Source organism: Ruditapes philippinarum, unplaced genomic scaffold (assembly GCF_026571515.1).
Source record: "Ruditapes philippinarum isolate M1 unplaced genomic scaffold, ASM2657151v2 ctg484_1_1_1_1, whole genome shotgun sequence".
Taxonomy (NCBI): domain Eukaryota; kingdom Metazoa; phylum Mollusca; class Bivalvia; order Venerida; family Veneridae; genus Ruditapes; species Ruditapes philippinarum.
The window spans coordinates 158,979-180,230 of NW_026853581.1; the positions used below are offsets into that span (position 1 = coordinate 158,979).

Consider the following 21,252-nt stretch of genomic DNA (forward strand, 5'->3'; position numbering starts at 1 on the left):
CTATTGATAGCAAATTTGGTATGTGGGTTGCTTTTATCAGGTTGCAACTTGGGATTGCTACCCAGATGTCTGTGATCAAGGTCAATGTTAATGTTGGTGAAAAATATAAATTTAGTCTCTGCATAATAATTTGAGTGTACTTAGATCTTTTGACCCTAAATTTAGTATGTGGGTAGCTTACTTTTATCGTGAAGCAACTTGGGATTGCTACCAAGGTGTCTGTGCACAAGGTCAGTTTCAGTGTTGCTTAAAAAAAATCAGTTTTCACATAATAACTTGAGTTTGCTTTGACATTTTGACACAAAACTTGCTTTGTGGCAGCTTGAGATTGCCAACTATATATCTGAGAGCAAGGTCAAGGTCATTCGCTTACAATAGAATTTTCAGTTTCTCTCGAAAACTTCAGAGCACTTTGACCTATTGATTGCTGTCACATCAAAACTTGGTCATTGAAATCCTGGTTTTGTCACCTTGCGGCTCTTCTTGTCATTTATTTCTTTCTTTTCCAGAATGCTGTAATTATAATGATGAATATGTATGTATTTCAGGTTGTTTTTAGAATAGTAGATCCAAATCAGCATTACCATGTTCCGTTGTTGCTAGCACCATATGGATATAGTACATATAGAGGAAGTTGACCTGATGCTGGTGATCATGTGACTATTGCTAGGTGATAATAATATAACCTGCGTAACTATGTGTGGTATTGTGTGAAATGCTTATGGAAAGTATATCCAAGAAATTTAAATAAAAACTGTATCCAGAATGCATAACTTATTTGAAGTGAATAGTTTTGTAAGTTCTGTTTAAAAACTGAAACAATGAAAAAATAATGTACAGGTTCTAGTTATGGATGGAGACAGTTTATCTGGCATTGTTTTAGATGGCTGAGCAACATTTTATATTTCATACACATAATTGGTTTATGTGATCTAAATATTGAATTAAAATTTGTGGAATATGTTAGATGTGAAATATTTGTTGGTAATTAGCAAAGTAACAATTGCTTAATGCCTTAATAGAAATACAATAGTTCTTACTAAAGATGTACGTTTGTTAACAAATAAATTTGCTCAAAAATGTGAATTTTCATTGTTTAAATGAAATTCTATAGAATTTTTGTTTAATGCTTTCAGATACAGGAAACCATAAATGTTATGTAAATTCAAGTGTTTGTGAATAATCAACTTTTAAATTTTCACTTTATGATGTGACAGATAAAAAGCCAACTTGTAAATAAATAGAATTATAGCTAGTCAGGGAATAGAATATGATACCATGTAAAATGTTTAGGCAGAGACTTATGATATGGCTTTGTTGTATAGAAAATGGAAGAAAAAATATAAAAGTTATATTGTAGCTTTAAAATTACAGTATTCATGTATACTAGAAAAAGTGATAAATTGCATTATATTTGATGTTCGTTTATAGCTTGTTTAATTGAAGAATAGGGAGAGCTGTTGTACTCTACACCCCAGTGTCAGTGTCACACACTTGTTAATTTTTCGCATGCGAGTTGGTGTCTCCAAAACTACGAAAAGAAATGGGTTGAAACTTCACACATTTGTTTATCTAACATGTAGGGCATAGGTCCCATTACTCTAAGATATTTTTTACAGAGTTATGCCCCTTATCTAGTCGAGGGTGCTGTTTTGCAGACAGCCTGTAAGTGTATTGTTTTTTCACAAACTGAGAAAGTTGTTACTATTTTTCTTTGTATATAAAATAGATGCTTTATAATTGAATTTATAAACTGTTTATTGATTTACATTTTTAGTATTTCAGATACACATGCACGTGATAGAGTATTTATTTTATTCATTAAAACAATATTTAAAAAAAAATTGGTTATTTTTCCATAAGTCTATGCTTTGTTATAGTTTTATCAACTCTTGCCCCTAGATATTTTAAGTAGATTTTAGTGAAGAATAAACAATAGCTTACAGAGCTTTAATATGGACAATGTTTAACTCCAAAATAATACAAAATGTGTCCTGAAGGTCAATTTTTTTGTTTGAAATATAAGGGAGTTAACTCTACATATGATACGCTTGAGTATTTATGTAAGATTTGTCTCCCTTTAAACATATTGCAGTGGAAAAAATGACAGAATATAAGTGATTAAGTAATGTCTGTGTACTCGTATGCATTATTGAAATACTTATTTTGAAATGTAACATTTCATGTTCTTTATACTGGTTGGCCGGCATCTATTTAAGGTTTCGATATTACAGTGCAGATTTAACGACAACTTTCAAGAATCCAACCATTTCAAAGTGTAGAAATAGAGGCGATAAAATTTAGAAACATATTAAAATATTTGTTTATCATTAATTATTTATCTTCTGATGTGTGTGTGTGTGTGTGTGTGTGTGTGTGTGCGTGCGTGCGTGCGTGCGTGCGTGTGTGTGTGTGTCGGGGTGGGGGAGGGGTTCGTCCGTGGCCGGGTGGTTGAGGTTGCCCGTAGGTCCAAGCCGTGCAAGTGTCGTCGGATTCTACATATGAGAATGCTGTCTAGCTTACGGAACGCCAGTGACTTGCCCGTCTGTGTACATAAGGGCACCTGAGGTCTTCCTCCACCAGTAAAACTGAAAAGTCGCCATATGACCTACACTGTGTAACCGAACAAAAAAAGAACTTGTTTTCTAAAACTGAGAATACACGTACGTGTAATATTCGATCCTATTCAACTACGTGTAATTCACCAGCTTTAATGGACCTTTTAGAAACCCTCTGTTATAATATAAATACCGAAAATGGTTTGGAAATTACGCATAATTTAGAAGATGTTGAATTGTTAAAATGACTTCTTTATATATTTAATTGATGATCCCATACTTGTATTAAAGCCGATATTTAAAATGAGACAAATGAGCTTTCCCCTGTCTAATCTCATCTCACATATTTAAACAATGGTGAACCCGAAAATTTAATCTAATTGTACAGAAATATCTTAGTGCATAGCCAAATCTGTCGAAAAGTTAAATAAGAATAAATGAAACCTCAAAGACAACACGAATGCACCAGAATGCTATGTTATTTCAAACAAAAGATAGATTTCCTTTAGCCAATGAAAACAAAGTGTGGATGTCACTATTAGACATTGGTATGTTGTATGTGTGTGGTTTATACTTGTACACATTTAATATACCCGCTGTTTTATAATATACCATTAAACACAGCCCGCCATTACAGTAAGCTACGGGCACGTGTCATTCGGAGCCCTAACTGTTTCCGCGCCTACTCTATTTCGCTCCTTGCTGTTAAATTCGCCATTGAGTTGCGGAAAATTACACAATTTTGCAGGTAATTTGCCCATTAAGCCGACATCGACAATGATCGGAAATGGGCAACTATTGCTATTGTATTTGTATCGACTGATAAGATATTTAAAATCACTTAAATATCCGTAACACGGAGAGGGGGCGCTGTAATCACCTTCTATAGACTAGTGACAATTGCATCCTTTTTACAAAATCGGCAATAAACAAGTGCCCGTAAGGGTATTAATGTATAGTATAGACAATTCAAGTTGCCAAGTTACATAAAGTAGCTTTTAAACTTAAACACAGATCAATTCGATTAATGAGCATTTTTATTGTGATGTAGACTTGATTATATTGACAGCTGATTTACAAATTTGTCTCAAATACCCAGACTTTCAATAAAAGTGGGGGAAAAACATCAACATTACACCAGGGACGATAGGCTACTTATTCTAGTACCAGCGACGTACTGACCAGCCTACAATGCACGTGTTACAGCCTTCTTAGTGCTAGTGCATTTGTGACAAATTTAAAGTAAATCGTGACATTGTCAGAGTCCACGGGACACATTAATGCCTCTGTTACCGAAGATGTATGACTTACATTGTAAGAACATGTACCTTATTTGTAAATGTACTGATGTTCAACAACATTAAGCGATGTTCTGAATATTATCAGACCACATGGAATTTTCAAATACAATGTAATTTAAATCAATTCCGCTTTCCTGTTATACTCTAAACGAAAACCTAGTATTGCCGAAGTCCGTTTTTTTTTTCAGGTAATGCGTCAATAATAAGTCACATCTGTGCCCCCATGAGCCCTGGGCCAGTATTGTATAACTTAACTCGCTCTCTGGTCGACCCCTTGACCGCCAGTCAATTAGCCCTAAAGTCAGAAATTGTCTGTCCTTTTAGCTACACATTATCTTCAACGAACACATACTAAGTTACTAACATTTTTTTCAGGTAATACCATTTAGGAAGTTTTGAACTAAAATGATACCATTTGAAATAATCTTTAAATGTACATGGTCACAGCTATAATTGATTAAGTTCTTATGTAGGATTTAGAAGATATATATCATAAATGGTAAGCATATCAAAGTACAAATGTAGCTAAACCTCGAAGGTTTTGGTAAATAAAAATGCTTCCCTAAACTACAAAATGATATGTGATAAGATTGCTCTATGTATATTATACCACATACCTTCAACTGGGTTCACACAACTGAGTTGTTGAGAGAGAAAAAATAATCTGTTATCATTAACAAATTATAGTTAATGCCTTATCATAACTATTTCTTATCTGTATTTATTGCCCTTCTCGATACTCTTAATTTACAAGTTTATTATTCAATTTGTACGAGTTTATTATATCCCTCGGGACATCCCCAGGAGGCCAAACCGCCGTCACTCTTTAGTCACGGTTCCTTATCATTACGTGACAAAAAATTCAAATCTTTTAGCAAGAAAACAAAATAAGATGTCTGCTTAGAAACAAAATGTGTTGCCCACAGCAAATATCTGTGCGACAAGTGCATAAAAATCACTTGCATAATATAAAAATAAAAAAATGAATAAATCGATTTTATTATTTTTCGAAATAACTTTTATCATCACTTCTTTCAAAAAGTGTTATACTATTGAGATGTTAATTTATTTTATTTTATTTTATTTATGGATAAACAAATGCTGTAGATTTTGTTTACCCCGCGACTCAGATTTCAACATATTTAACTGGGCATTGCCTGTGGGCGGCGGGCCTTCCGCCATGTTTTGATTTGTTGCCTAATGATGTTACTTGCAATCGTCCAGCAATCGAGATCAAAGCGTCTGAAGGAGCTAAAGTGATCATTATCACATCAAGAAGTAGCTATCAAACTTCAATAATGTCCAAATCGAACATAGAAGAGGAGGAACAATTGTCCTTCTTTGGTAATATTTCGTTGAACTTGATCGATTTTGGCCGCCGGCGTGATTAATGGAAGGGTTGAAGAATAGAGGGACGGTTTGTTTAATACAGAAATATGTTTTCAGTCTCCCATCCTATGTTTCGTGTAGGTCTTGGCTGTTTTTTTCAAATTAGGGTGTATAGTTCATCTTTTAAAATGAAATTAAAAAAAAAAACGTTTTTAAAAAAAAGTTTCAAAAGGATTAAATTCCATATACTCTATTGTTATAAACACTGCTTTAATTGCATACGTAAATAAAGCGGTTTTATAAATAATTTATTACATGTTTTGCAGTAGATTACTGAATTATAACGGTTAATTATATTCTGATAATTTCACAGTAATGATTACCAAATATAATTTCACAGTAGCCGAACTATATTTGGCGTAAAAATAAAATATTTATCATTAATGAATGTTTTTTTCAGCGGAAATGTAGTCAATCATAATAAAAAATGTACGTGATAACTGTAGTTCGTAAATATTTACGAACGTTGTGCTGAAAAACATCTAAAATCTAAAAATAATCATGGAATTATATTTTGCTTCAACATTGTGACGTCATTATTTGATGGCGTCATGAAGATAAGAGCATGACGTTACGCGGCAAAATTGAAAAAATGGTGTAAAAATCGTTAAAAAATCATGAAATAAACAGAAAATTTGTTTGTTTTACATGTAAGATCAAATAATATTTCACTCGTGAACCCCAGCTATTATATTTTCACTCGTTGCTACGCCACTCGTGGAAAATATTGCATCTGGTGTTCACTCGGTGAAATATTTTTCGATCTTACACTGAAACAAACAAATATCCTCTATATATTTATTAAAAAAAAAGAAGACAATACCATACGTAAACATTGCAGTGTCCATGTAGAAAAAAACTTTAATTTTTGTAACCATGCCAACGGCAAGACTTCCTGCTGCACTTTGATACAATGCAAGTACGTTGTCACTATCGTATATGGCGGGCGCTAATTATATTTTGATTTGAAAATTCCATCAACTTCATGCCTCATTTATATGCGACGATGCAGACGAACGGAAGTTGTTATCAGGCTCCTTGAAACAACTGCGGATTGATTTTATTGACCTGTGTCTGATGTTGACTAATTGCTCATTAAAAGGACTAGGGATCTGAACCGAACCATTTATTATCAGTGGGCACAATATCGAATAAATGTTTTTTCTACTTACCTTTGGTCATTAAAAGCTGTCGGTCGTGGCTAAAACGTATTTGATCGACCGATTTGAATATAACAGCACTTATTTCAGTAAGTCAGCATATACAAAGTTTCATACATTTTTTGTACAAAAACAATCAAGGACTGCTTAATTAAGCGTTAGGAAAAAAATTGCACTTAATCAGAAGTTATTTTATTTAAAATAACAGCTTTTAATATCGTAACATTAGCAGAACTAGGTACGTGCACAGCATGGTACATTTTATTTAAGTATTTTGCCATAAATATATATGAAATGTGTGTGCATACCTATAAAAATGAAACATTTTTAACATGGAAATAGTATATTTCATTACAAATTGAACATCAATTCAACAGTTTGTTGTTGTTGTTGTTTTGTTTATCTTTACGTGTAAATCAGAATTGTTTTGCTTGGTAATTTGTTTCACTATCATTTTGTTCCGCTTAGATGAAATGTCAGTTAATCTCCAGAATAAAATAAGCGCAACAACACCTAGATGACCATGGAGCCGAGATCTAACCTTAAGATAAGCGCCACTTTGCCACATTGAATGGTCCCCTGGGTCAGATCAGAATCTTATTGGTCTCTCGTGCACACCGGGTACCAGTAAATAACGAAATATTCCGTCAACACCGAGAAAATGTATTCCTACGCCACAAGATGTCTTTGTTTCGGATGAAGAGATTCCAATCAATTTTGAGTGATAAAAGTGAATTTTGTTATCCATGCACGTGGTTTATAAACAGTTTGTGAAATACAAGATATTGTAATTATGTAGCTATCAGGGATATCCCACAGAGCTGCTGCGCAAAGTAGTTCCCCTGATTCCTGCTTCTTGAATAGTTTCATTGTTCATCAGCATCGAGCGTAATTTAAACATTGTTCAAAGTATAAGATCATTTGAAATCTAAACTATGAGTGGGTGCAAACTGCGATGTTTACGTATTTGCTATTCATTGCTAAATGATACTTGTATAAACATTTTATTTATCTTACAATTCTTTTTTGTTTTATTTTATCACTATAAGATCGAGCTTTACTGGTGGAAAGCGAAAATTTAAAACACGGACCGTGCCTTGTGAATAACGAGCAATTGTGGTCAAATCGTTATTTTTCTTTGTTTCGGACCGGTGTCCATTAAAGGTTTATTGGTTTATTCAACCTTTTTTGTCTTTATTCTGAAGAACGGAAAATTTACACTAAAATAAAACTAAGAAAAAACATGTACGTTTCATCAACTTTAATACTGTAACTTAAACAACATATTTACAACATTTACAGTAAGTGAAGACAGCGAGAAAATAAAGAAAGTTAACATATTGCGAGACAACATGTTGATATACATGTTACATTAGTCCATCGTCGGTTACCCACGGTATATATTGATACCGTGAGTAACCGACCATGACATTAACCATGATCACTATAGACTGAATATACATTTTTTCTGTAATCATTTTTTCTGCCTGCAGATCGGCAGTTCCTGACTTTCCTAGTTTACAGAATCGTACACAACATCACAAAAATAAACACACAGTAACAAGAAATACCAACATGATTAATTTGGTCCGTGCACCAGCATTTGAAAGCTTTTTAACTTTGACTAGTTTTCTTCTGTTCATATATTTACATATCCATTAACATATATATCTAATATATTACACATACTATATACATAATGATACATAAATCTCATGAAATTGACCAAAATCATGATCAATAAAAGCACTAACATATGAGATTTTTTTCTGTCTTACTAACTATAGTTACAACCTTTCCTAACACTTTGATTTTTTGTCAATAGTAAATGTTTATAAACATGCAATAAAATTTAATTTGTATACGAAATGTAACAACGAAAAGTGTAAGTTTTGTCCCAAATGCTTAACATGTAATGTAGACCTCAGAAATCTATATTACAAGAAAAGTGTAAGTTTTGTCCCAAATGGCTACATGTAATGTATACCTTAGAAATCTATATTACAAGAAAAGTGTAAGTTTTGTCCCAAATGGCTACATGTAATGTAGGCCTTAGAAAATCTATGTTACAAGAAAAGTGTAAGTTTTGTCCCAAATGGCTACATGTAATGTAGGCCTTAGAAAATCTATGTTACAAGAAAAGTGTAAGTTTTGTCCCAAATGGCTACATGTAATGTAGGCCTTAGAAAATCTATGTTACAAGAAAAGTGTAAGTTTTGTCCCAAATGGCTACATGTAATGTAGACTTTTGACAATTTATATTACAAGAAAAGTGTAAGTTTTGTCCCAAATGGCTACATGTAATGTATGCTTTAGTAAATCTATGTTACAAGAAAAGTGTAAGTTTTGTCCGAAATGGCTACATGTAATGTAGACTTTTGACAATTTATATTACAAGAAAGGTGTAAGTTTGTCCCAAATGGCTACATGTAATGTAGACCTTAGAAAATCTATGTTATAAGAAAAATGTAAGTTTTGTCCCAAATGGCTACATGTGATGTATGCCTTAGAAATCTATGTTACAAGAAAAGTGTAAGTTTTGTCCCAAATGGCTATGTGTGATGTAGGCCGTAGAAATCTTTGTTACAAGAAAAGTGTAAGTTTTGTTCCAAATGGCTACATGTAATGCAGACCTTAGAAAATCTATGTTACAAGAAAAGTGTAAGTTTTGTCCCAAATGGCTACATGTAATGTATGCTTTAGAAATCTATGATTCAAGAAAAGTGTAAGTTTTGTCCCAAATGGCTACATGTAATGTAGACTTTTGACAATTTATATTACAAGAAAAGTGTAAGTTTTGTTCCGAATGGCTACATGTAATGTATGCCTCAGAAAATCTATGTTACAAGAAAAGTGTAAGTTTTGTCCCAAATGGCTACATGTAATGTATGCCTTAGAAATCTATGTTACAAGGAAAGTGTAAGTTTCATCCCAAATGGCTACATGTAATGTATGCCTTAGAAATCTATGTTACAAGAAAAGTGTAAGTTTCATCCCAAATGGCTACATGTAATGTATGCCTTAGAAATCTATGTTGCAAGGAAAGTGTAAGTTTCATCCCAAATGGCTACATGTAATGTATGCCTTAGAAATCTATGTTACAAGAAAAGTGTAAGTTTTGTTCCAAATGGCTACATGTAATTCAGACCTTAGAAAATCTATGTTACAAGAAAAGTGTAAGTTTTGTCCCAAATGACTGCATGTTATGCATTCCTTAGAAAAGCTATGTTACATGAAATGTGTTAGTTTTTCCCAAATGGCTACATATAATGCAGTCTATAAGTTAGAAAATCTATGTTACATTGTATGTAATAAAATGTTTCATAATATGTATATGTAGTCAAATACAAGATAAACACTTTAACAACAGTTCTTACAATGTATATACAAATATGTACATCTATACATATGTCACAGTTGGCATGTCGAATATTTCATTAACACAGATAATCATCAGTTCATTTGCTGTAGTTTAAATCACAGTTATAATTATAATTCAAATAGCACATCTCAATTGTCTTTTTCAATATGTAATTAGTTTCATTTGGCGATGAGTCCGGAGTAGTCTGGGTGTCTAAGTGACGTCATTGCTGCGTGCGACTGGTATGCTGCTTCCGGTAACGGTAGAGTCTGACTAAATCTTGGAACAAAACCACCTAATGACTGCGCATATCGAGCTTCCGGTACACTCATTCCTCCAAAAACAGGTAAGTAACCGACTGGAATGTGATCGCTGCCCAGATACCTTGAAGAGGGCGGGGTCATCAACATCATAGGATTGTAGAAGGGAAATAATCTAGGGTCATAAATGTCTGTTGGTTTGGGGGGACTTTTGGTGGTTGTGGACACAGTGTTTTCATCATTTGTTAGTTTTGATATGCTAAAGTCACTAAGCTTTTTCGTACTGGACTGTGATGTTTTCGGGGAGGGAGATCGTCTGCAATCGGAGCACTTGTCGGATGTGACGCCATCTTTCTTCAGGAATGTTCTACCACAATCCATACAACTACCTTGGTTATCATCTGAAGAAAAAACAGACAAATTAGTTTTAAAAAAACAAACTAAAAACTATATTCAATCTTGGCTTATAGAATAAACAAGCGATATAGGAAAAAGTTCTTAAAAATGTATTTTGAGACAAGCTTTCCATTTAATACATGTATACGGCTTTCTTTTTCAGTTAAATGGGTAATTTTGTTAATATTTACCTTCGTGTGTCTTAAGATGCGTCTTCAGGTTGCAATACAGGGCGAACTTCTTCTCGCATGTTGGACATTCGTGGGGTTTATCACCTAAAAGATCAACAATCAAAATGAATACATGTAATGTATTAATAAATTAATCGTCAAATAGAAATAAATTAAATAATCGATTTATTTTATAATTATATTGAGAAACTTATATCAATTTCATTCATAACAAGTTGAAAATCTTTAGTATGTTTTTTTAACAAAAATACTGTATATTTAATAAGAACATTTCTGTGTTTAAATCTATGTCTTTTGAGAAAATTCATGACAGTTATGCTATAAGCTTACCAAAACCCCCCAAAAATACTACTTAAGAAGAACGTTTCTGTGTTTAACTCGAAACTTTGCGCTACTTGTCAAACATTGAGTTAGTTAGACTCACCGGTATGGAGGAGGAGATGGTTCTTCAGATTGGTTTGTTTGCTGAATCCCCGGTTACATACATCACATCTGAACGGCCAGGAACCATTGTGTACATACATGTGCGATCTTAGATCTCCGGGAGTAGGGAATGACTTAGAACACATTTGACACTTATGAGGTTTGTCCTGTAAAAAAAGAAGAAAAACAATATTAAAAAGCGTCATTTTCACAACAAATCTACCAGTATCTAAAGATATTGATCTCTGTTGCAAAGATGGTTGAACAAAATTATTCATGTGACAAAAACATATAATGAAACTATTTTTGTTTACAATTATTTAACAAATTATTTCTATTTAATGTATGTAAATTAACTACTTTATCACGTGATCACAAAACTATAGATGTTAAAGATTGTTTTAAAAACAATAGTAGATCTACAGCAACCACTTCACAGTGAATAAATAATGAAATAACAGTTTAAAAATTTATCTTTATCTTTTATTTCTAACCTTTAGAGAAACTTTGAAAATGTGAAAACAATTTGCGAATTACATATAAAAACATATATAATTTTAAAAGATATTTACCTTGTTGTGGGTCATCTTGTGATAGTATAAGTTGGAACTTGCTGTGAATCGTTTACCACATATCCCACACTGGTGTGGTTTTTCTCCGCTATGAATACGTCGGTGCGTGTTCAGGGAGGATGACGTAGAGAACGCTTTACCACAGACGTCACAGGCGTGGGGCTTCTCTCCTAAAATAATAAGAATAATGTCGGTATGAATAAACCTATACCCATCATTATAGTCAAGTAAGCAAGGAAAGTTGTAGAGAAAGTAATGATGAGTGAATATTAAATTATCTTAAAATATTTTTTAGTTGATAGAGTTAATACTATACTGTGAATTGTTTAACATCAATTTACAAGCGAATCTTGATACAATTTGATCGTCCCATAAAAGATTTAGGATGTTTTATCTTAACTGAATTTTTATTTTATTGAAAATGTTAAGCAAAATCAGTAATTAATTTTATAAGGAAAGAACCCTATTTTTCTAAAATAAAAGATGCATACCTGTGTGTGTTCTCATGTGACGTTTCAACAATGATGGACGATCAAACTTCTTCCCACAAACTTCACACGGGAGCCACGTGCGCTCTCGGTTACGTTTTGGACGGTAACTGTTATCGGACGGTGATGTGGTGTGGTCAGCATGGGATGACACTGGTGACGACATGCTATTTGGTGACGTCAGTGGGGATCGGGAACTTGATGTTAGGGGTGATGTGAAAGCAGAAGAGCTTGATTTGGACGGCGTGCTGTATGACGTCAGATTAAGAGGCGACATCTGGTGGGGGTACGACGTACTGTGGTGGGGTGACAAGTCAGGATCGGAGTATCTTTCCGTTTCGGGAGTACCGGTCAAGTTGGACATTGGACTCGTTTCATCTCCACTGTGTGTAGCATCACTCACACTGGACTTGCAGTCATCTTCTCGGGAAGGTGGTGACGTCATCAGGTCTCGTGCACCTGGAAATGGTACCGGAGAAACTGGTGTCACGTCCATCTCTACTTTTACTGTAAAAATAATTTCATTTGTTTAGTTAATCAGTCAAAGTAAGTACATACGCTATGTTGATACAAGTGGAATGAATATTCGGATTAATCAATCCTTTAAAATCTATTAAAATCAGTTTACAAAAGATTTTTAATCAATCCTTTCAAATTTATTAAAATCAGTTTACAAGTCATAAACTGAAAAACATTTTCCTGCCATCATGCAAGGTTTCATGCTTTTCACAGAAGGTGCCAAATGTTTTCACGAATTTATTGGACTACATCTTAAGTGTAAATTATATTAATGTTGATATGTATTAAATTCATCATTTATTTTTATTTTTTAATTATGTTTACCTTTACTTAAATCAGGTGTAACATTCTCTGAAGTTGTTTTGAGTACTTCCTCTATCTCTACATTATCGTCTGCTCGCTGTAGGAACGCTACGATTTCCTCATTTGGTAAAATGGTTTTGACTGTTTGAAATACGACTTCGCCCTTTATCTTGACGCCGACGACGTTGACGTCATCTATTACGTCAGAAGTTTTCAGAAAACGTATCCAGTTACAGTGACGTACATCCCGGCCTTCAATAACAGAAATCGTGTCTTCGCAGCCATACTCGTTTCGCACCTGTAAGGAAAAGGGTAAAATTATATAAACATTTGTTAAGGCAATGTTGTTTTGGGATTCTTTTTACAGGCTGTTGTTTTTCGTGATTTTGTTTCCTCGAAAAAGCCTGTGTAAATTATCGTTGTAATGTATAACAATATAGATATCATCAATGCACTCGTTATGCTTTCAAATATATGATAATAGAAGAGTATACATGTTCATGTTGTCCTAAAATGACTAAAGGTTAATTATATTGCATTTTTGGTTATCAATTATTTGAGACAAATAAGAATAGGATATATTTCATTTAATGAGTTTCAAGAAGTGACCATGTGTAATGATCAAATTAGAAGAATTGAATCATCTTAACGAAAAATCGGCAACTGCTCTCGCGTCTGATGTTTCTCAATTAACGCCCCGATTACCAGGCGTTAGTCAGTTTCAAAATGAGCTTAAAATATCCCCTTTGATCGGTCATCGAAAGTGACCACTCATTTTCTCCGTGGTATCAATTTAGAATTTTATTAGTGGCGCGTGTCCCTAGTTAATAATTTTAAGACAGAACAGATGCACGTGCGTAATCCGGCATTGACAGAACTATTCCGAATATTGAAAAATGTCTTCAGGCGCGTGCGCATTGAAAAAGATATATGATGAATATTTCTTAAAGGAAATCTTGAATTACAAGAAAAGTAAACGAAAATAGATCATTTAAAACACGAACAAAATATATTTTTTTTAAAATATGTCCGTGTAAATATACATGTTTACAGCGGCATTACAAGAGATACCTGTTAAATATTTCTCGGTTTATGAGCTTAAACTGTTTTTAAATGGGTAAAGAAATAATTTTGGTTTAAAAAAAATAACAAAATTTGGCATTTCAGTCATTTTGTTCATACAGAAAAAACAAATCATTGGCAAACATTTGTTTATTTCTTAGGAACGCGTTGCCAAGCGATATCAGAAAGATCATCCAATAGACTCGCAGATCTTATTTGAATTTTGAAATTCTGCAGTATCAGAGTGTGGTCACGTTTAACGATCTCTTAATTTACAAGCTTGACAAATTGCACGTGGAGATAAAGTTGAGATAAAGAAGGTAAATGGTGCACGATATAGCGTTAATGATTAATTCCAAGTAACCTTAGAAATAAAAGAAAAATAAAATTCCTGATTAATTAGCAATGAAAATGTTCGTAATTGGGTTTCATTAGCTCATAAATGTTTCCAAAAATAAAATAGCCACCGACTAAGATGCTATTAAAATAGTGGGATATTTTTAAGTATAGTATTAATGTAAGTTTTATAAAGCTGAAGCTTTAACGTAAAATTATTAACTTCCTAAAAATTAATTGAATTATTTACAATTTCAGGTGTGTTTTTTTTTAGTTGTTGCTTTTTTCTTTTTTTTATCCCAGAAAATTCTGATATTGCAGAAATAAAAACATAGCTTGAACATTGTAAGCGTAACATTATTTGGTCATTTTGTTGGGATTTAGTATCACCACTTAGCGCCAAAATTAATGTCACAAATGGTCAAGGTAAATTATTTCAATTATTCTAAGTAGGTATCATGTATAAGTAATTAATATGAAATCATCCGACTCAGTTGTAAGTCACGTAGGTAATTATATAAAACAATGCATGTCAAATTATAGGCAATGTCTTCGCATGTGGTTGTTGAATAAGTAGGTCATTATCGCGGTTTCACGCCTTGTCACGAGATTTCCCTAGGATTAGTCTCACCCCATGCCGAAACAGCACCGTACTCCGAGTGCGAGCATCCAGATGGTTTAACGAAAGAAAATCCACCTTCTGAAAGATATTACTTTCGATTTACTGCGTAAGAAATATGGTACAAGATATCTAGAAGTCTCATAAAGATTTTTCCCCTTGATTTATTTATACGAAATATGGTGCAAGATTTATATCATTCGTGAACTTATGGTAAAATACTCTTTCTTTCGATGAGTCTTTTCCGGTTTTTACTTTGCACATATGTAACATCTTACGTTGCTTTGAATTGTTTATGCAATTTAAAATAAAAGCGCTCTGCACTTTACAAAATTTTCATTTTACAGAAGTATTAAATCTCGGGTTTTTTTTTGCAATTGTCCACTTATAATATGATTTGAAGTCAGAATTCTTTATATGATATGTATTGTTCAGATTTGATATGTATCATTTTCTTTTAAACGGTATGAAACAATAAATGTACAAGTATTCTAGCAGTAATCTATGTTTGGCTAGAAACAAAGAAAAGTCTGCAAAATCTATTAAGGAACAGGTAGGTAACAAATGATATGATTAGATTACTATCTTCTCTATTACTTTTCGATTTCAGCACGCAAATTTACATACTAACTTTCAACTATTAATATATACGGCAGAGATAAGTTTTCCCTAGTGTCACAATTACGTAATACTAGTGTTATATCACTTTGTATCTATCTGTTCCCGCTGACAAGATGGTTATTCCGTGTATTTCTATCCAAATTATGCAAATTACTTAGGTATGATATAGTGTTCTTGTTGTCAGATTTTTATCAATGTACCCTTTTTGTTTATTTATTGTTTAGCATGTATCAATTATATTTTTTGAGTTAACAAGTTAGTTTTAGAAGCCATTTCAGATACATTCATTTGCAGTTGATAGAATGTCTTACCAACACTAATGATCGTATAAACACAATAATGTGAAGAGTTTCGTGAACTGATTATTAATGAGCCGCATTAATTATTTCGTAAATATTTCCTAGATATTTCATGGAAAATCTATATAGAAAATTATAAAGTAAAACATGAAAACAATATTTCTTTGTATTATTCGAAATTGACATCTGAATGCAGGGGCCAGGTACCCCGTGTCGGCGCAAAGTGGCCCCGCGGTGAATCCTGAATAACTCGGTGATTTGCAGAATAACCCACAATACATCTTGTTACATTCCAATCAGCGAGGATCAAAACCTTGCCATGTATACTGATAATTCCATCAATACTGTTTGTTAAGATATTTTGGCAGTTTTTGTAATGTATTTATGCCTTTGATTATGCAACAATAATGCCGGATCCACACCAACTGTTCTTTAAGAAATAGCCATATTTGACGCCATTATCGTCTCATTACTTTTAAGTTTTATGTTTTTGAAAAGAAATAAAAAATCGTTGTGGCAAGAAGTTCAAAGAAATTCTGCCAAAATGTTTATTATTCCCCGCATTACTCTATTAATATATAATTTGAATAAAATGATGACATCCTGTTTAAAAATATGAAGGAAAATTTATATCATGTAAATGGAAAGATTTGATGTAAAGTTTGCTCATGTACAAAAGACAGTAAACGAAAAATAAATCCACTGTTCAATTTTTTACTTTCTGAAATATCAAATTTGACCGGAAATAATTGTCGGTATTTTCTCATTACGTTTTTCTTCCGCTTAATTGACTCAAAAGTGTCCAGTCTGAAACTTAAGTGATCGATTGATGTTTAATTTTCTTTTTTAAAAAATTGAATTACGCAAACGTCTGACGGGGGATACCTGAGAATTGTAAGATCAACAAAGACTTGAATTTAGCGATACGACAGAAGGATTCACTTTTTATCAGATCAAAAAACATTCCATTAGACGGGAGTTTATGCCTTCGGCAAGGATGACCACTTGTTCCTTTATTCTTTATTATAGATTTTAACATGTGATTTTCTGCTGGTATCTTTCATTATCAAGATTTCAAATTATGTATTGTTGTTAAATTGAAAAGAGGGAAGAAATGTTTACTTAAGGTGTTAAACCTTACACATAGAGTGTTGCATCTTCAACAATATACGCTCGTTCTGTAAGGTGTGAAGAGTCGCTGATCAAAGTGATAGTGCGGTCGCTTCTTTAAACGTTACTGGTCAATCATTAAAAGTGATCTATTTAAATAAAGTCAGGTACCTATTACCAAATACATCATTTTGTTAAAAAAGTAACAAATCTGTCATTACACTACATGTAAATTGCGGTCATATGAAGACAATTCTGAAGGGAGGTGATTTAATCATCGCACCTGCTGACCATATTGAAAACGTTTCCGTTCCTAATGATTTATAGGAGATATGCTCTGTTTAAACTTAACTTCATCAGTTACAAAAATATATAATATATATCATAGCTATAACTGTACAGCTAAAAAAACTAAATTGCCGTTATTGAAATTATGAAAGGATTATAACAGTGCGTAAGGGAAGAACGAGTTAAATCATCAGAAATTGATAAGACCACTTTACTAAAGTGTTTCTTTTATTTCATTAAAATCATGAACAATTAAGTCATTTCAGATTTTTACACTTTTCATTTACTAGATCCAGGAAATGCAACTGTTCTTTTTATAACTCTTATCCATAAATTACAATTTAATGCAACTGCCATTTTTTTCGATGGGATGGATTTCATAAAGGTGTTGAAAGGTTGATCCGATTGTGGGCTATACTATATAAACCAATTAGATCAGAAAGGAAAGGCAAGGTATATGGGATTAGTAAGGATTTGTGGGTATATCGTGGGTATATAGCTTGCCCAGTGGTGGTCTCACTTACTAGTGTCATTCTTTAACACTTATTACGTGACCATAATCCAACTTTCCGTTACATATGATGGACAGATTTTTTCATAGCGCATCTATGCATTTCGCGCGTTTTTTTTCTTTACTTTTTATATTTAAGAACATATAATCAATATTTAGTCTTTTATCTTTTTATTCCGTTTTGTATAATTGCTAAGAAAGAAATTTTCTCCATTAATTTAATCGTAAAATTCTTTTTGAAAAAAAACTAATTTAATTGAATATAATATTTCATTTATATATCTCGCATTATTTTTTATATTTTGTAAGAATTGAAATAAAATACAAGCATCTAAAATATTTCAAATATCATTTTGTCACCATAGTTACGTCTTGTATATTCAGAATCTGAAACGGTAGTTGTGTACTTAGCAATCAGCGGCACGCGCCTCGCGCGAGATTCTTGTTTGACATCCCTTTCAAATTCGCCGCTGATGCGTCTTAAACAAACATGCGGCATGCTTCAAAAACGTTTATTACCCTCGGATATGTATTTAAGGGTGTTAAACAGTAGCTTTCATATTGGCGAGATTTCTATTGTTTATTAATTAACGACTAATCAAGAATTTGTGTGTTTTAGCAATTGTTGTTCTTATTAGAAGATATAAAATTTAAAACTTTTAAGTTATTCCTTTATCAGATATTTCAATAGCAAATGTAAATTCTTGAGCAATCTTGAAAAATCTTGAATAAGAAATTTGTTCCTGAAAATTATGCGTAATATAGTCAGAGAGTGGGAGCGCTTTTAAAGTCATAAATTAACCAAACATATAACTGTTTTATTAAATTAATGCTACGACATAAAAAAATCATATTTGATAAAGACAAATTGTCATCAGAATTTGAAAATTTGTATAATATAAGTATCTAAAATTTTAAAATCTAGATCTTTAACATTTAAAAATGAATGAATGAATGAATGAATGAATGAATGAATGAATGAATGAATGAATGAATGAATGAATGAATGAATGAATGAATGAATGAATGAATGAATGAATGAATGAATGAATGAATGAATCAATGAATGAATGAATGAATGAATGAATCAATGAATGAATGAATGAATGAATGAATGAATGAATGAAATATATAAATAGATAGATAAACTTACATCATCTTCTGTCAGTTTAGAGTAGACTTCCAGCTTATCAAGCCTGACAGTCCCCTGGTCTGGGTAGAACCGAGTCCCTTGTGGCAACGTCTTGTTGCTCCATAAAGCAACATTCATTTCTAAAATGTTCTTTGGGTTCGGATGTAGAGTAAGAACCAAGCTGAACTCCTCCGGAATCAAAACACACGTATCCATTCTCAGTTAAAGCAGTTATTTTATCTTAGTTATATCTAAATCAGTCTTTTGTTGGTTATTAATGTAACAACTAAGAGCGAATTTTAAAACTTTCAAAATTAGATATATTTTTTAAAGAACACTATGTTCTCGTGACGCTATGACATCATGCACGTGGGTAAATCACGACAAGACTAATTTGTGATTTTTTGGAAGCACCACTTTTCAGCTTCCCAAAGATTACATCAAACCCACTAAGTTGAAAGTGATTGACAGTTGCTCCGCCCACGGACACCTATGGATAATGTGTTACGTAATGTAAGATTGACCGATGTCCGGAATACTGGGTTTTCATTGGTCAGTCATTTACAATGCAATTGAACGTAATCGCGCGCATCTTTTATCGCTTGATATCCCAACAGGAATAATTTTAGCCTTTTGATGAATTTCTTTTGACTTCTGTTTATTTTCTCAATAAATATCATTAATTGTTAGAATTAACTATTAAGTGTTTCATTTATTTGCGTTTATTTATGTTATTGTAACGAAGTTTGAGGTTTCGTACAATTTCTTGACAAAAAAGGTGGATAAGGCATATATAATAAGTTTAACACCGCGTGAAATATTCAAATTAAGTTCGGTTTCGTTTGACAATGATTTAAGCCATTGTTTTATTATGAAATTAAAAATCGCTTACAAGTTATCAACAGAAACACAAGAAAAAAAGAAAGATATTTATCTATAAAATATAATCAAGATATTACTACACCGAACACTGATCAACGAAATAATATTTAGTTTTTGTTTATAAATGATAATGTAAATTCTTTCTTTAAATTTATTATTACAATCTTTTAACGGAATAAGCCACAGCCACCCATGCCTTGACCACTTATGAACTTTCCTAAGTTATATAATTGGTTTTAACATATTTATTCCCAAAAGTATAATATAAATGTACATACCAATAAATAACAAGCAAAATATTTTTACATAATGGGAAAGGATCAGAACGAAGGACTAGTCATATAGAATTTTTCTCCCTAATTTATATAATTGATCACAAGGAAAGACTACCATCTATTAAAAATCTATGATCAGTCACATTTTCAAGAAGATATCACCTCTTGACTACATCAGTAGACCTGGGACGTCCACATTATTATGACCTTAGCTGTGCACGTGTAAAACGCGAACCCAATAACAAATTAGAAGTCAGTACATATATATTCCGAACGCTTTCAATTCATTAAACGAGACTTGATAGTACATTTATTATGGGACAAAAATATTAAAATTGGCCCCAGATTTATTTTAATCCTTACATCAAACTTTACTTTTTTTACATTTTTATTTATTAATTTCACATATCTGAGCTGATACAGATATTTAAACATTTATAATACTGCAAGTTTTGTAACGTCGCTTTGGTTAAGACATATTTATTTACAGAAAATTTATACAATATCATGATAAAGTGGATTGAACTGAACGCTAAAAGCTTTTTGTAATTCTCTCCACTTCTAGCTACACATCGGTGCAAAATTGTTACATCAGAAAATAAGACAGAATTAAAACAAAAAGAATGTGAAATTAATATAATCTCTACACCTGGCTGTCGTTTATTGTTGAAGTAATTTTCATATTTTTTCCAAATGACGGAATTGTGCCGTAACGGTATCATTAGCTCTTAAGATGTTTTACTGATTATATGTGTTTAAATAACTGTATGATGACATAACCATTGTCTAGTGGATATGGTTATATAACCTTTCTACAATTCATAAACACAGAACATGTAATTCATAAAAAAAGATATCTGTATAACTTAAGTTTGAAATTGAATCAGTTTCATATCATGAAGTAATATATGTTTTAACAAAATGATTTGAATAACGATAAACGGGGTGAAAGTTAAAATGATTGTGCCATTATTTATTAGGAGAAATAGAAATTTAGAATGTAATGAAAGACAGACACAAAACATGAACATAGAACAGATTTTTACAGTTGAGCATTTTCTTGTATCCATAACATGATATACTTTATTGTGTCAAAATATGTACACAGTATCAAACTTATGCAAGTCATTGACAGGGACTAGGACCTGTAGAAGATTTGACGACCTCAACAGAATAAGATTATGACCTTGTAGGGT

At 32.4% G+C, this 21,252-nt stretch overlaps 2 protein-coding genes across 3 annotated transcripts in view; one reads left to right on the forward strand and one right to left on the reverse strand.

Annotated features, from left to right (window-relative positions):
- The window catches only part of LOC132737254 (5-hydroxyisourate hydrolase-like), a 28,548-nt gene extending 27,322 nt beyond the window's left edge, over positions 1–1,226 (forward strand). The window contains exon 4 of one of the 2 annotated variants that reach the window (XM_060724510.1): positions 549–1,226. In XM_060724510.1, the coding sequence (XP_060580493.1) occupies positions 549–638 (90 nt within the window). In that variant the 3' untranslated portion in view covers positions 639–1,226. The remainder of the gene's footprint in view (positions 1–548) is intronic. The other variant, XM_060724511.1, reaches the window with a different exon arrangement.
- An 8,498-nt stretch (positions 1,227–9,724) lies between these two features.
- LOC132737253 (zinc finger protein GLI4-like) lies at positions 9,725–19,281 on the reverse strand. Its single transcript, XM_060724508.1, has 7 exons — positions 18,921–19,281; positions 12,943–13,219; positions 12,103–12,606; positions 11,612–11,781; positions 11,041–11,206; positions 10,617–10,700; positions 9,725–10,430 (listed from the first exon to the last, which is right to left on the reverse strand). Exons 1-7 carry the CDS (start codon positions 19,113–19,115, stop codon positions 9,949–9,951), a joined length of 1,878 nt encoding a protein of 625 aa, XP_060580491.1. The 5' UTR covers positions 19,116–19,281; the 3' UTR covers positions 9,725–9,948.
- Between the last annotated feature and the right edge of the window lie 1,971 nt (positions 19,282–21,252).